Source organism: Pan paniscus, chromosome 10, assembly GCF_029289425.2.
Source record: "Pan paniscus chromosome 10, NHGRI_mPanPan1-v2.0_pri, whole genome shotgun sequence".
In the NCBI taxonomy this organism is placed as follows: Eukaryota; Metazoa; Chordata; class Mammalia; order Primates; family Hominidae; genus Pan; species Pan paniscus.
Genome location: NC_073259.2, coordinates 39,200,681 through 39,216,780, shown reverse-complemented (window position 1 = coordinate 39,216,780; position 16,100 = coordinate 39,200,681). Strand labels below are relative to the sequence as shown.

The window sequence follows — 16,100 nt, the reverse complement described above, 5'->3', positions numbered from 1 at the left end:
GGTTGTAGTACATAGGTGGTTAAAACTACAGAAAGATTAATTTTCATTAGTTTAAATAATAAATTACTGGCCAAACTATTTAAAGGTATAAGAGATATCTCTGAAAAAATTAATACTGAAAAACTCATATCTGGAGGAAAGAAATTTTAGCTGCAATAAATAACAATGTGAAATTCATTTCCTGCTTTGAGAAGGGGAGGGAGAGCTACCTTCATCAGACCACAGTTGCAGAAGGGAGCTCAGACCCTAAATGAGCATAGCTGTGAGGTACATTGAGGAGTCTGCTCTGAGTCCAATGATGTGGGCTGATTAGATCATAGCTGAAAGCAGGTGTTGGGATATTGATTTCCATGGCTGGTCCTCACCTGTTACAAAACTTCTACTACAATGAGTTTCAAACTTCAATATGCGATCAATTATCTAACCTAAAGATCTTGGTAAAACTGTGATTCATTAGGTCTGGGGTGGGGGCTGACAGTCCACATTTCTAACAAAATCCCAGGGGATGCTGATGCTCATTGTATCTGTAGACTACAGTTTGAATATTAAAGTTCTACACAATGTCTCCTGGAACAGCAGTTCTCAGACTGTGATTACCAGACCAGCAGCAATAGCATCACCTGAGAACTTCTTAGAAATGCAAATTCTTTGGTTCTATCCAGGCCAATTCAATCAGACACTCTGGGAGCTGGGATCTGGTCATTTGTATTTTAACAAGCCCTCCAGGTGATTGTGATGCCTGCCAAAGCCTGGGCATCATTGATCTAGAGAGGTATTTTCTAGCCATAATAGAATTACCTGGAAGCTTAAAATAATTAGTCATTGGTTTCCAATTAAATCAGAATTACAGAATGTGGGACCCTTTATTATGGGTTTAAAAAAAAAAAAAAAACCTTCTTCATTTGATTACAATGTGCAGCCAGGTTTGAGAACTGCCTGAGAGAGGCCCACTTACTTCACGAGTCTTTGCCAGCAAAAGTCTGGTGGTGGTGGGGGTGCCTGGGTCTGCTGGGCCAGCGACTCTGACTCTGCTCCTCCTCACTGTTGCTTTGCACCTGTAACCAAGATCCCACAGAACTCAGCCAGAGCCAAGGGGGAAAGGGGGTAAGGAAAGGTGCAGGTGGCAGGTAGCTGTAGGGGAAGGAGGCTGAGTGTACTTGAGAGACAGCCTCTTCTGTGGTGTCAGGGACACAGTAATGAGGAAGGCAGGAGCGGAGGTGTAGCTCTACATTCAAGGAGAGGTGACATACATGCAAATGATATTTCAAATAATCACGGCTTCTTTTTGTGGCAAGGATTTAAAAGCTTTTTAAAGAAATCCCAACACTTCATGGAAGTATCTTCCATAGACCCAGGCGAGAGGAGTTCTGAGTCTTAGAGGGTCAGAAGAGTTGGTGGACTTAGAGAACATGAAGAGTTGGTGGACTTAGAGAATGTGCCCACCTAGTCCTGCACTATTCCTTCTAGAACATTCTTTGGTTACCCAGAATCACAAAGTTTGCTGGTCAAATGGCCCCAAGCCGGTTGCAGGAATGTGCGCTGGTTTTGCCTGATGACTGTTCTCTCAAGGGCTGACCTCTCCAGTAGTGTATGCAGCCTAGGCCCAAATGATGACCAATGGCTGTTTGTGTAGGTGGGAGCTTGTGGCATTTGGATGTGCAGGCTCGGGTGACCAAACATGGACATGCAAGGTCCCTTATGGTATAGGACAGGTCTGGGCACTGGAAGAGAAGGGAACAGGTCAGGAGCTGGGGAGTGGTTCTGCTCACACTGTCACATTTTAGCACAGAAGTCCTAAGAGTCTGAGAATCCTAAATTGAAATCTGGACTTCTGGGTCTTTATGGTTAGATATTTGTCAAGGTAAGGGAGAATTTATTTTATTTAAGAGTGGTTAGCTTTGTGTAAAACTGCTCTCCATTTGTAATCTCATGAGGACCACAACAAATGGTAATGAGAGGTGTACTTAATGAGAACATTAAATGGCAATCAGATCAGGTAAGTATTACCAAAGGAGCTCTGAAAACTCGACTGCTCTTAGGAAACCAGGCCTCTGTCTCTTTCTCCCTGTATATTAACCCTGAATTGAAATCAGAAAGTGGTATATCTGGCTAGGACAGGAGGCCTGGATTATTTTTCCCCCAAGGGTTCTAACCCTTCATCTTCTGGGAAAGAATCTACAGCCTTTCTCTGCCAGTCTCTCCCTCACCTCCAACCCACTTACCTCCTCCAAGTCAAAAGTGTCCTGTGGCTGCTGGCTTAAAGACCGACGCAGTTCTGGTCTGTCTACACTCTGCTTCCATTTCTGCTGGGTGATGGACAGGTCCAAGGACTTAACCTTCCTGCCCATGAGATTCTTCTGGAAGAGGCTCTTTCTTGCTCTGCTCTTTCTTTTCCAGAAAGTCTCATCCTTGGCTGGATGGGTTTCCGTATTGGTGGCTGGTAGACTACACAGCTGTCTCCTTATCTGAGCTGGGTCTGTGCTCCACTGTGGATCTTCTATGGGCAGAGAATGTGTGCAACAGGGTACCTTGGGGTTCGAATCCAGAGTTTGGGATGGTGCTAGCACTGTGGACATCCTCTGCTGTGTTTCCTCTTTGCAGCAGAAGACACATGGATAGGGAGAAGTGGGCAACTTCTTACCCTCAGCAGGGGGCACAGGATCTTCCTGTGAGAATTGCCCCAAATCAGAGTCTTGCTGGAGGAACTGCTTCTCTTCTTTCACTTTGTCCATCACTTCCAACACAACTTGGTCCAAACTGTTCCTTTTGGGGGTGTTGTGGGGTGGTGGTGGCCGGTCTCGGGGGCATGTGTACAGACACATCTTGGAGATGGCTTTCCGAAGGCGGTCTCTGGGTGACTGGGGTTCAGGCTCTCGGGACAGAATCCTGATGGATGGCACATCAGTTGGATGGTTGCAATTCCAGAACATGTGGGATGGTGTGAACTTTTGGACAGGTGTCTTAGACACATAGGAGTAGAGACAGAAGAAGGCATCAGCAGTGACAGCCAGTGTTTGCACCTGCTTAAACCTGCCTGGGTACAAGAGTTAAAGATGGTAAGTCTGGGGTTCATCAGCAAATCTTCTTAAATCTCTCCCTTCAGGAGGCTCCCCAAAGCTCAAAATTCAGGGAGAAGCTTCCAATTTTCCTACTAGTGTTTCTCCCTTTTAGATTTCTAACACTCTTTTTCTGGAATTTCGTAACTTCTTGACACCCCATCCCATGTAGATATTCCAACTGGGAAATAAAAAGGAGGGATAAGATTTATAGACATCATGCTGATATGATTGACTGAAAGGCAAGAAGGCCTAAAGGAAGCAGTAGTGGCCTGAAGTCTCTTAAAGGCTATTTCTTTAAGAGAAAGAATCAGACAGAGTTCTCCATCTTCATTGAAGACAACATAAGAGGAAATAGACACAATAGGCAAAGGGTTAAAGATAACCAAGAGAAAGCAGGATTTGAAGCCACTGAGCCCTGCTGTGAAAATCTAAAGGAAAAGGGAAGTAGAGCAGGTGCCTGGGAGGGACACTCACTGGCCAGCATGAGGCAGGGGTCTTCCATTTCAATCCTCCGCACCTGGGACTTCAGGAAGAGCTGGAAATCAATGCCCTTGGCCTGAGAGGGGGTGGTGAAAAATCGGGCGGGTATCCGAGAAGTGTCTTTGTGATCCTCTTGGCCAAAGCCCAGACTGAAGAGGACATCTTCTGCATCTTCTTGCACTTTGTCCAGAATTTCTGAGATGCTGAAATGAGGGAGTTTGGGTAAATAAGGGACAACTTTGAGACACATGGTAATTCAGAATATCAGAATATCTAATAAAAGTGTCAGAAGACTGAAATTCTTTTCTGTCCATTTCTCTACTTTTCACTGTGACTTTGAGAAAAGCTTTCACTTCTCTGAACCTAAATTATCTGTTGGAAACATGGAAACTACAATCCAACCCTAGTTATAAAAACTGAATAAAATTTTAGTACAGTACTTTGAACAACTTATTGCAGACGAATAAAAATTTAAGTAAATATAAAAGGATTTTGAAAAATAAGAGCAGCATAGATACAAATAAATTTCACAGTTGCATCATTAAGTGTTCAGTTCCCAAATTTGCCATCCGACTTGCCCCAGTGGTTGTTGCGTGGGACAACTAAGCAATGAATATGTAAGAAACATAGAACCCCTGAAGGTAAACATTTTTATTCTTGATCTTAGGGCAAAAAGTAATCAATAAGTACATCCAAAACCTGATTTTGAGAGGTATGCTCCTTTCTAGCACTATTTTCAGTGCAGAAGTCCTGTGTCACAGAAGATCGCGTGCACGCACTCTCTCTTTATGGTATCAACCTGGATTTATGTCTAAATCGGAGTTCCACCAACCTGGGTGACACTAGAGCTTAGTAATTGTGTTTCAGACAGTGAGGCTAAGGGAAGCTATTATTATTTGAGGCTTTGAATAATCACTATCACTCTCTTCAGAAAGTATGCTGGGCTTTTTGATCAAATAGGGACCATCTTGTTTAGCTAATAGCTGGACGGTTGGAATCCCTGGATCTACTCTTGTCCTTGCCAGCTTTTATCTCCATGGTCCTAAGTTTCCCTATCTGTGAACTGTGGGCATAAAACTGGATCAGTGCTTCTCAACCATGGCTACATGTTAGGGTCACCTTTGCGGGCTTTAAAAATGCATATATTTGAATCCCATCTCCAGACATTCTGATTAAATTGAACTAGGGTATGAACTAGGACTAAGGCTCAGTGAGGATAAATTACTAAATTTGGTCATGTGACAAAATTTAAGTCTCAGAACCAGGTCTCAAATTCAAATTTTGACTTCAAATTTCAGATACTTTTCATTATATCATACCAGTTTTCCTGACTTTTCATCTTTTTCAAAGAGTTATTTGTGTGTATATTTTGTCCACCCTATTAAATCATTCAGCTCCTGGGATCAAGCTATTTGTCTGCTTCATCTTTTCTTTTTTTATTTTCATTTTTGTTTTAAGTTCTGGGGTACATGTGCAGGAAGTGCAGGTTTGTTACATAGGTAAACGTGTGCTAGGGTGGTTTGCTGCACCTATCAACCCATCACCTAGGTATTAAGCCCAGCATGCATTAGCTATTTTTCCTAATGGTCTCCCTCCTCTCACCCCATCCCCTGACAGGTCCCAGTGTGTGTTGTTCCCCTCCCTGTGTCCATGTGTTCTCATTGTTCAGCTCCCACTTAGACGTGAAAACATGTGGTGTTTGGTTTTCTGTTCCTGTGTTAGTTTGCTGAGGATAACGGCTTCCAGCTCTATCCATGTCCCTGCAAAGGACACGAACGCGTTCCTTTTAATGGCTGCCTAGTATTCGTGTATATGAACCACATTTTCTTTATCCAGTCTATCACTGATGGGCAGCTGGGTTGATTCCATGTCTTTGCTATTGTGAATAGTGCTGCTTCATCTTTTTCAAATTCCATACAGTCATTGCCTGGCCTGCCTGTCCGAATGAATTAATATTTTATTGCTTCATTCAGTCAACAAATTAGTCAATTAATCAATACATTGTTTACTGAGCACCTACTCTGAGTCTTGGAACTGTGATGGTATCAATACTATACCTCCTGGGGTACGAGTTTCAGTGGGAGGAGACACCTGTATTTTACACATAGTATTCAGCTCTGAGAAGACTCCTCTGTGTCTTTCACAATTCTTGAAACAAATATGGTCACATTTTTCAAGTATGCAGTAAAAGTGCATAAAAGCTCCAGTAAGATATCCCAGAAAAAACAGGCAATGACTCTTGGTTCCATTCTCCTATGCTTCTCATCTTCTCCACCCTTCCACCCTGCCAAACTTCAGTACCTACCTTGAACTAGTCTTGTTGGTCCCCCCAGTCATGCTGCTGGAAGCCAAACTACAGCCAAGATCAAGTAGCTGGCAAGGCCTGGCTGTCTCGAGGAAACTCCTGCAGAGATCAAAGCTGATGTCATACAAATCTTGTTTCCAGTCTGCACCCTGGCTTCGAGGAATCCCTGCTGGACTTATTCACCCCCTGAACAGTACCTTTTAGTCTATGCAGTGGTTGTTCGTTGGAAAGTCTCACTCTCTAATGTGAATCTTTAGCTCTTTATTTTAATCTCTTTGACCTACCCCAATTCACTGATTCTTAAAGGAGACATCATTCACCCTGGCTGAACCTAACACTTACCTGGAGAAGAGTTTGCCATTGGCGGCCAGTAGTGTGGCTGGACAAGAAACAGAGAAGCAAAGAGCAAATTAGAAGGGAAAATGAAAATCACCTGTGTTGCCCCTCTGAACTTAAAACTCAGTCCCCTCTGTTTCTTTTTGTGACTATGACAGGCTAGCTGGACCCCATAAATTCTGCACTTCTTGGGGCCTCAAGATTACCTAACACAGTTCTGGAATAGGGACAGATATGCCAGAGAGTAACTGGCCTTAACCCTCTGAACTTCTGACCCATGACTGATGTTTAGGCAAGAGCCCCTCTGTCCTAAAAAGGATAGAGTCATTTGGCCTTCCTGGCTAGTGTTCCTGTCCCCCTACACAAGTCTTTAAAGCTCCCAGGAGACACTGGTAGGTTGCTGTGCTTTCATTCTTTACTGATGTCCTTCTCCTCCTGCAGTATAGTCTCTATTTTACATCCAATGCACAGACTTGTTTGGAGTTTCTGTACAGAAAACAGTCTTAAAGCTATCTGAGCAGCAAACATTATAGTAATTTTATATGTTATCATCCCAGGGGCCAAAGGAAAGTTCCAGTGATGAACCAGTAAGAGTCATGGTAGGCTGATGAGGAGGTGTTTCTGGGCATGTGATGCCTTCTGCATTTTACATTAGATAATAATGAGACTGCCCTTTCCCTGTAGATAAGACCCCAGGGATGGGCTGTTTCTTTCTGAAGTTTTGCACTTCCATCCTATCCTGAATTCATACAATGTATATCCTGTTTTCTCATCCCAACCTCAGAGAACTGTGCCACTTACCCTCTGCTCCCAGGGTCAAGTCATCTTCAAAGCTGGTCCCATGGCTGCAGAAGCCTGTCCAATAATCAGGTGAGGGTCACAGAAAACCAGGATGGAACATATACACATGCACATGCACACCCCTGCATACACAAACATCTTCACATGCCCTTAGACTAGACTTGCACAACCAGATAATCATACTAGATACCCACGTTTGTCAAATTACCACAAACTGTACATATATCACCTCAGAAGTCATATTCATTTTTGATTCAGAAACAATCATACATGCATTCACCTATAACCTTTCCCCTATATCACATAGTTATGTACACAATCCCCTGCCAAACAGCAAACACATGGGGGTGGGCACTCACACCCATATAAACACATATTTTATAAAGTTCTTTTCCTATAGCAGTGGTTGTTATCTGAGCAACCACTAGCAGAACATAGCCTATGACTGTTAGTGAGCCTGTGGGCTCTGAGCCAGCACTTTCTTCTGGATTTCCTGAAGTCTTGTGACCACGAATAGTGTTTTGCAGCCAGTTTAAGAACACTCAGGGACTCTTTTGCATGCCTATGCATGTATATGTGCATAAACACTCACACACACACACGCACAGGTATATCACTCTCCAGGTAGAAGAAAAATAGATGGACAGAACCTATACTCACCATTGTAGATAAACTGTCCTGCTTCCTCAGAAAATCCTTCTTCAGAGTATCTAAACCAAAAACAGTCTTATAGGTTGAAGTCACTTACTACATTTTCCAAGGAGTTTTTTCATGGAAAAACTCACACATATTCATATTCTTTTCCAGTGAGAGTCAGTAGTATTTAATTTGCTTTTATGTTGGAGAAAACAAAGACAGAGTGGTTACTTGTCTGAAAAATTCATAGAAGTAGTTGGGGAAACTGGGGCTGGAATGCACTATATTTTAGATTGTGCTTCTGTTGTCCTGGCCACAGGACTAAAGGACGAAAGTCAACTTAACAATGATTCTTCGGTCTTTAGGTGAAACAGGAAAGAAAGAATATTGAAGCAAAACGGGAGAATTACATTCATAGAAGCAGGGGTTTGCGTGCCATAATTTCCAAATCACAAATATAAATTTCTAGGTTTTCTTAAAACTTTTAGATCACCTTAACTACCCACACTTCCTTCCTTCTCTCTGAACCATGTTATTGCTGAATATCATGTCATTCAGGAAACAGCAGAAATTGTATCCTGGTTAGAGATATTTTAAAATTTTCAGGCATGGTCTTATCAAACATTTACCATCTCCACCAGAAGAACAAACCGAAATCAGCACAAATGGTGGTGAGAGACAGCTCAGTTTTACAAACAAGGAAGAAATTCTCTCTGTCCAAAACAGGTGTGTGAAGTAATCTGTGACAGGGCTTTGAAATGTGATCAGCACATCCAGATTCTAGTCCTGGCTCATTGTGGCTGTTTTGTTCTCAAATATTACGTAAGGGAATTTGGAACCCTAGATATTATCATCATCTGAGTCTACTTCAAACACTGATATGTTGTGAATTTTGTAGAGTTTGCTTTCCTAAAGCTTTTTACATGGAAGTTGTTCATGGTGCTTTAAATGTAATCTCAAGTGGAGGTTGGAGGGGAAAAGGGTCAGTAACGTGAGTTAGCAGAGAAACTGAAGTGCATCCACTGGTGCTGGTCCTAAAGGAGCTTTTCTCTTTATCAGTCTCCAGCAATCCAGATTACTCTCAGGCCACTGGAATATCACTTCATGGCGTGTGTAACAGTGGGAATAGGCTTACTAACCAAATATCTGTAGGTCAAGTTCTGCCTAAATTTTACAAAATAAGTCACTACATATTTATATATGTATATATATATATATGTGTGTGTAGATAGATAGATAGATATAGATATATCTTTTGCTTGTAACTCCTTTCAATAGCAAAAAAATCAACCATGTTTACCAAAATCTGAATTTTAATATGTCCTTATGAAAAATACTACATCAAAGGTTCATTATAAAATATGAAATAATAGGCAAGCTCATTAAGAATAGGTAACTCTAATAATGCACCTAGAACTATAAATATATTTTTCTCTTCCTAATATATAATTACATAAAATATGTTGTGGTATAATACTACAAACATGTGTAACTGTAATATTTACTATTACTACTAAAAACAGCATGATAGCTAATATAGTCAAGTACTAGAATATTGCAATTTACTACTGTATTTAACGCTTGTGTTGTAGCTGCACAGTAGTGCCACTACTAAGGCCTACTATTACTAGAGGTACAATTTAAATAGACTACAATTCCATTTCTAGGTTGTACCCAATGGACATGCCTGCATAGGTTCCCCCAAGTAAATACTAGTCATGATAACCAAAAAATGGAAGCCTCCAAATCCCTATTTATTATAAAATTAAACAATTATATAATAACTATACAACTTAATATTACACAATAATAAGAATGAGTTACGGCTGCATGCGAATACTTGGATAAGCATCATAAACATAATGCTAAGCAAAAGAAACACACATAAAACAGTACATGTTATATGACTCTATTTCTATAAAGTTCAAAATAATCCCAAACATATCTATGATGTTACAAGTCAGGGTATTTGTTACCCTTGGAGGCAGGATAGTGAACGAAACGGACGGAAAGGAGGCATTTGGAATGCTGGTGATGCTCTGCTTTAGGTTTCATGGGTGTATTCCCTTTGTGAAAATTCATTGAGCTATTTATGTATTTATTTATTTGCCTATTATTTATTTGTTGACAGGGTCTCACTCTGTCTCCCAGGTTGGAGCACAGTGAGAATAGCTCACTGTCGCCTTGAACTCCTAAGCCCAAGAGAGCCTCCTGCCTCAATCTCCTGAGTAGCTAGGACTAAAGGTGCTGCCATGCCTGGCTAATTTTAAAAAAACTGTTGTTTTTTTTTTTCCTTGTAGAGATGGAGTATTGGTACATTGCCCAGGGTGGTCTTGAACTCTTGGGCTCAAGCAATCCTCCTGCCTTGGGCTCCCAAAGTGCTGGGGTTACAGGCATGAGCCATGTGCCTAGCCTCAGCTACATATTTAATACTCATTCATTTTTCAGTAAGTATATTATACTTCAATATAATTTATATTAAAAAGGAAAATGTTACTGATATGTATGCTGAACTTCAATAAAATTTACATTTAAAATGTCACTGATAAAATTTCTGGTTTGTCCAAAGCAAAACTCACTTGTATTCATTGGATACAAGTTTTTATTGGGTGCTTATCCTACATTTCTCTTCTTTAGTTATAATCTGCCAAGTATTTCTATTCTCTTTATGAGGAATAGCCATTGGTGGGTCTTGGGGCATTCTGTGGAACCTACAACAGCAGTGTGGACATGGGCCTGGAGCTATTGATGCTTTCTCACCGAGCACGATGATTTGAGACTTTATGTCCATCACTCATGTCCCAGGCCTTCCATGGGTTATCGGATAGGCCATAAAATCAATGACCAGGGACTAGATGTATAGTTGCTCCCCTCTTCCCACCCTTGCATTGAAAAATTCCTTAGCATCATTTTAAGTCTCAAATGAAAGAGCCAAGGTATTGCTCTTTCTGTATATGCAGTTCATAAACAAATAGTAGGGAGGAGGGGTTGGATTGTGGGAAGAAGTATATGGCTATTTTTAGCTTCTTCTAGATGTTTCCATAGCTACCTGCCTGCAGAGATTTAAGCTGAAGCCCACACAGATGATTTTTGGGCTCCCAACCCCACCTCTGGTGATTCATGAGCAACACAGTCATGTCCCAGAAAATCCCGAGAGCTTAGGAGGAGAAAGAAAAAAGGAGAGGCATAGTTTGAAAAGACATGCATGATCAGATCCTGTGGCAGAATAGTCGGCCGCTAGATTCAATTGCACTGAGAAACATTGACACTAAATTGCCTGAGATGTTGGTGAACTCTCCTGCAGAGCTTGTCAGAAAAGAAGATGCTCTTGCTACCAGAGGATGTTTGGCTTTGGAAAGAAAAATGGAAACTATACGGTCTTGGAATAAAATTTGAAAAGTGCCCCTCAGGGCACCTGGCAGAGTGGACAGATAATCAGTAAATGCGGGCTCCTTGTTTATCCTCTTTCCTCTGTGGCCTTGGAGCATGGAATACTGTGGTAATTCAGAATCTCATATTTAGAATGCATTTTCCCTCTATCTTCTTCATTAGCTATTACCAAAAGTCAAGTGTACTCTCACTATCAATCATTGTCATTATTGTCCTTTAGTTTTTCTAGCTTTTCCATGCAATTAAGAAGTATTACACACTTAAACAGAATTAGAAAACAGAGGAAATTGGAAAATGTTCTGACTCCAACAATTCCCCTTCCAAAGACAAATGCAAGTATGTTGATTAACTCTTTATGGCCGTTTTGAAGTTTAAATATTTGAAATCTTTTCAAAACATAGATACATAATGAAAATGTAACAGATACCCTTGCACCAGTCACTCTATTTTCACACATGTAAACATTTTGCCATATTTGCTTCAGAAAAAATAAAATATTAAGTAATATATAATGTAAAATAAAAAATTAAATATTAAAGATATAACTAAAGTCTGATTTTACTTCTAAAGTCAATTCTTTTCCTTCTTCCAGGTAATCACTATCCAAGAGTTAATATGCATCATTTCTGGGAATTTTTTTTCTGATAAATAAACAGACGTAGATAGATGGATAGATATAGACAGACATTTTGTGGAATTATAGGTAGGTATAAACTCCTCCTTTATAAAACTCACCAGTCACTCACTATTAAAAGCATAAAGCACATACACATATATCATCTCATTTAAACCTCACGAGAACCCTTAGACTGTATTATTTTAAGCGTCCCACTTTATAGCTCAGGTGTCTACAGTGAACAGAATTTAAGTTATTAGCTTATGGTTGGTTAAACACTTAGTAGCACAAGAATTAGGCTCAAATCTTGGAGACTTTTCACTAACCAGACCACCTTTTTGTCATAAATTTTGGTTCAGGGTTTATCTTTGTAGAGCATGAGTGAAGAAAGATGATTTCTAGAGTTTATTATCTTGTATTTCTGTGAATTTATTATTTTCAATTAGAATGAAATATGTTCTAAGTCAATGAGCATATTTTAAACTACTTGGCACCCCTCTAGGTTATTCAGATAATCAGACAGTTAGCAAAAGCGTAATTAATAATTGCTGACATGAATTGATGACTCAAGAGTAGTTAATGAGATAAGGACATTAACTGAGCTGACTGTTTCCCCTGTACATATCTGGTAAGTATTTTAAATCCTAGGACAGTTCTCATCCTAGGCTTCTCACCCAAACCTGCAAACATTCTGATTACCACCATTCTTTTCTTCCTGTATTCTGTGGGTCCTCTAATTGACTTTGAAATCAATGAATTATGAATAAGATGAGGGCAATGAGAACAACAGGTTTTTTCAAACAACAAAACAAACACAAAATAAATCCTTCCTGCATTGCCTTCTTGGGTACAGGTGAAATAAACAACCTTGGATTATTTGGTGCTATTTATTTCCTACCAAATAAGCAAGAATGGGTTTCTTTATGCCAATTAATAGATGAGTTTAGATTAAAGGCTATATAAAACTTGAGACATTCCTGGAGGGAAAATAAGGAGCAGGCAGAAGTTGTCCATTCTGAGAATTCATTATTACACAGAAGACTAAATAGATCACAGAATTCTTCCTTTTGTGTCTGGGTATACTGAGCCTAAGAACGGTACAGGCTGATGGGCTGTGGGGTCTCATAATTTAAAGTATCTCTGAGGAAAGAGATAATGCACTGCCTTGAAGTGCCTGCTCCAATTTTCCCCTGCTTTGAATGACTGTCATAAACCCTAAGCTTCTCCTGTGCTCTGCAGTAGAAATAAATAACACAGTTGAATTGCTCTTCAGCAAGAATGATCAGGTTTCCAATTCCTTTTGTTACACAATGTAAGACTCCAATCTAAAGGGGGAAGTCAGGGGAGTAGGGGTCTGGAACTCACCCCAACTATTCCCCATCCACTCTTAGCTTTAGCTCAAACCCAACCTCTATTCCTAGACCTCGTGCCTAATTTAGTCTTAGCCCCAAGTTGCGCTTGATTCACAATTGTGATCACCAGTTCACCCTAAACCCGCAACACCCCTCCAACCACCATCTCAACCTTACTTCTAATCTTTAGGCCCAAATCAAATCCATCTTCCTGTCTCTGAGTTTCCAGGAGTTGTGTCTGTTAGCAAATTCAACCATCAGCCACATACCACCCCATTGCCTGTCCAGCACTTACCCGCAATCCTGCAGCCAGTCTTCAATTTTATTGATTGGATTCCCTAGAAAAGTCAGACACTAGATCACTGTGAGAACTGAACGAAATCAGACCTCCTCCCTGCAACTAATTCCATTCCACAAGTTTATTCTTACATAAGCTGCGTCATGAATCTTTTTTTCTACATAAAGCTTTTCTTTAAGATATGAGAGGAATACACCGTATATAAAAATAGTAGATATTTCTTCTCTCTCTCTGCTTCTTTTCTCCCTTCCTCCCAAGAACCTGGAAAGTGCCCAAGATGTCAGGCCCACTGCTGTCTTTTGAGAGTTCCTTTCCCACAAGGGTGGATCCTTCTCATTTAAAAAGAAAAAGAAAAAGAAAGACAACCTTGTTTTTGTGCTTTTTGCTTCCTACCAAATAAGCATTTATTTCCATCAGAATTTTTGTTTTGCTCTTATGACTGTGGTCTCATTTGAACCTCAAAGAAGCTCTGAGAAGTGTAGGAAAGGTACTACTACTTCAATTGGACAAATAAGTCTTAGAGAGGTGAGTGACTTCCCAAAGGCCACACAGCTTGTTAGTGACAGCATTGTGGCCAGAGCCCAGGCATCCAGCTTGGGTGTGGTCTTGTTACACAGACAAAACAGAAACACCCCAAAGCATTCATAGAGAGCCCCCAGCCTCAGGTTCTTACAGAAGCTTCTCAGGATGATGCAAAAATGTGCCCTTCCCTTCTAATCTTATGCCTGTCTCTTTCTCACATAATTCATATTTCGTATTACTTTAGCTTTTCTCCTAAACATATTTAAACCAGTCAAAACAGTCCTCCCTGAGGGCCTGGCTAAACAAGGAACCTGTTCACACTCTGCAGACCTGGGCCTGCTGTCACCTTTTGCCGCCAGACAACATAGACGTCTGTCTGATGTTCGTCTCTTACCTTCTTGGAAAACGTCATCCAGGCTGGAAGGCTCAGGATCTGGGACATCCTGCAGGGCGGCGGCAGCCTCCTCTTCTAGGACCTGGGTCTGCCAGTTACGGCTCTGACGGAGCCAGGCCCGCCGTTTCTCCCAGGAGGTGGGGCTCAGCACAGAGGCCTCCATGGCCCTGGCTCAGACTTCAGGGCCTCCCGTAACAGTAATGCCGTCCTAAGAGTTGAAAAACAGTGATACTCCCTCATCATATGCTCAGAAACCACCATGATGCTCAGGGTTGCCCCCTGAATTTTCCTGTGTCTGCCCAAAGGAGCTTGGTCTCTCTGACCATTCAAAAGCAGGGAGGACATGCCTAGCTCATTTTCTGTCTCTCCTGCAAAAAAGGAATGCTCTGAAAACTCTAAATACCGGGATAAGTCTTTCAAGTCAGAAAGTTTGAAAGCTTCAAACATCATGATTTAATGGACATTAAGAAAACTCTTCTGACTTAAAGAATCTCTATTTCTCAGGGTAATCGAAATGCTGTATTAGAAAACATTTTTTCTTTAATCCTTAAGAATGTTGTCTACCAGAATCTTCCATTATGACTAAAACATCTTTAAGTTTACGACTTATAAAATTCACTTCATTTTTTTATCCTCATCAAGACATATGAAAAAATTTAGGGTCTCAAAGGTAAAACAGATTTTCTAAGGTCCCACAACCAGGATGTCACTCCAACTATAGGAATTCTGGGTTTTGTTTGTTTAGTTTTTGTCTTGATTTTTTATGTTCCTGTTTTATGTATTAGGAGTCCACATATGATTTCTCTCAGAAAAAAAAAAAATACCCTGTGATTAAAAGCAGGGAGACACTGCCTTAAGCAATTAGCAGCCAGCACCTTCAGGATAATGACTTTCTAATTTGTCAACTTGTGCTTCTACCTAACTATGAATTTATTCCTCAGCTCATCAATGCAATTACTAATCCTGTCGATTCATATTTCATGTAACATTACCAAATATTGATGTATTTTTCCAAGAGACACAATGATGGCACTAGATACACATTCAAAGAGGAACAGAGGGGAAGAATCATTCAATTGTCCAAATAGAGCTTAAAAAAGCTTGAGGCTAATGTAATATTCATTGGCTCATACTCTGTCCTGCTGCCTCTCCCCCGCTGGCCACACTTGCATCCCACCACACTGAGCAAATAGGAGTGGGGCTGAAACTCTCCAGGTCTTATCCTCCTATTTCCTCGAGCTGCCATAAACAACATCATCTTAAGAGCTACACTTTTAACTATTGATAAAATAAAATAAATAAAATAAAATAAAATAAAATAAGAAGACTACCAGTTTACAGAGACTTCTGTTCCTCCAACACTTAAAACCATTAGTGAGGCATCCAACAAAATAGGCATTAAAATAGCTTTTTTGAAAAGAACATCCTGAATATAAAATGCATTCCTAGGGCAGTAAAATTGTTTTTAGTGCCTCTGCTTGTTACAGGCAAAACATACCTAGGAAAAAATAATACATAATTACTGTTGTCTGATCTAACTTCCTTCACTTCAGGTCCAGTCCAAGACATATTTTTCTTCCAAGTGAGATGGTAGTTAGCACTATGAGACTTTGCTCTTTAACCCCGGGCACCTGGCTCTTTGTCTACTGCCTGTGCCTTTTAGAGAAAATTGAATCATTGAATGAAGTTAATGTCATAAAGAAGCCTCGAAGAGGAGTAGCAGAGATGACTTGCTATTCTTTGGTCAGAGCTGTCGTGAGGAGATAATGTCCATTAAATCGTGATGTTTGAAGCTTTCAAACTTACTGACTTGGAAGACTTACCCTGGTATTTAGAGCTTTCAGAGCATTTAATGCAACTGCCACTAGAATGACCTTAGGACAAGAATCTAAAAAGTCTTATCAGTTTGTT

The 16,100-nt window shown here is 40.5% G+C and overlaps 1 protein-coding gene across 4 annotated transcripts in view; it reads right to left on the bottom strand.

Annotated features, from left to right (window-relative positions):
- The window catches only part of TESPA1 (thymocyte expressed, positive selection associated 1), a 34,511-nt gene that overhangs the window by 9,967 nt on the left and 8,444 nt on the right, over positions 1-16,100 (bottom strand). The window contains exons 2-10 of one of the 4 annotated variants that reach the window (XM_057299434.1): positions 14,190-14,397; positions 13,271-13,313; positions 7,642-7,691; positions 6,982-7,035; positions 6,187-6,223; positions 5,845-5,943; positions 3,534-3,742; positions 2,223-3,034; positions 956-1,055 (exon numbers count right to left, since the gene is read on the bottom strand). In XM_057299434.1, the coding sequence (XP_057155417.1) occupies positions 957-1,055; positions 2,223-3,034; positions 3,534-3,742; positions 5,845-5,943; positions 6,187-6,223; positions 6,982-7,035; positions 7,642-7,691; positions 13,271-13,313; positions 14,190-14,352 (1,566 nt within the window). In that variant the 5' untranslated portion in view covers positions 14,353-14,397 and the 3' untranslated portion in view covers position 956. Of the gene's footprint in view, positions 1-955; positions 1,056-2,222; positions 3,035-3,533; positions 3,743-5,844; positions 5,944-6,186; positions 6,224-6,981; positions 7,036-7,641; positions 7,813-13,270; positions 13,406-14,189; positions 14,399-16,100 lie in introns of those variants that run through there. The other 3 variants (XM_034935701.3, XM_057299435.1, XM_024931120.3) reach the window with 3 other exon arrangements.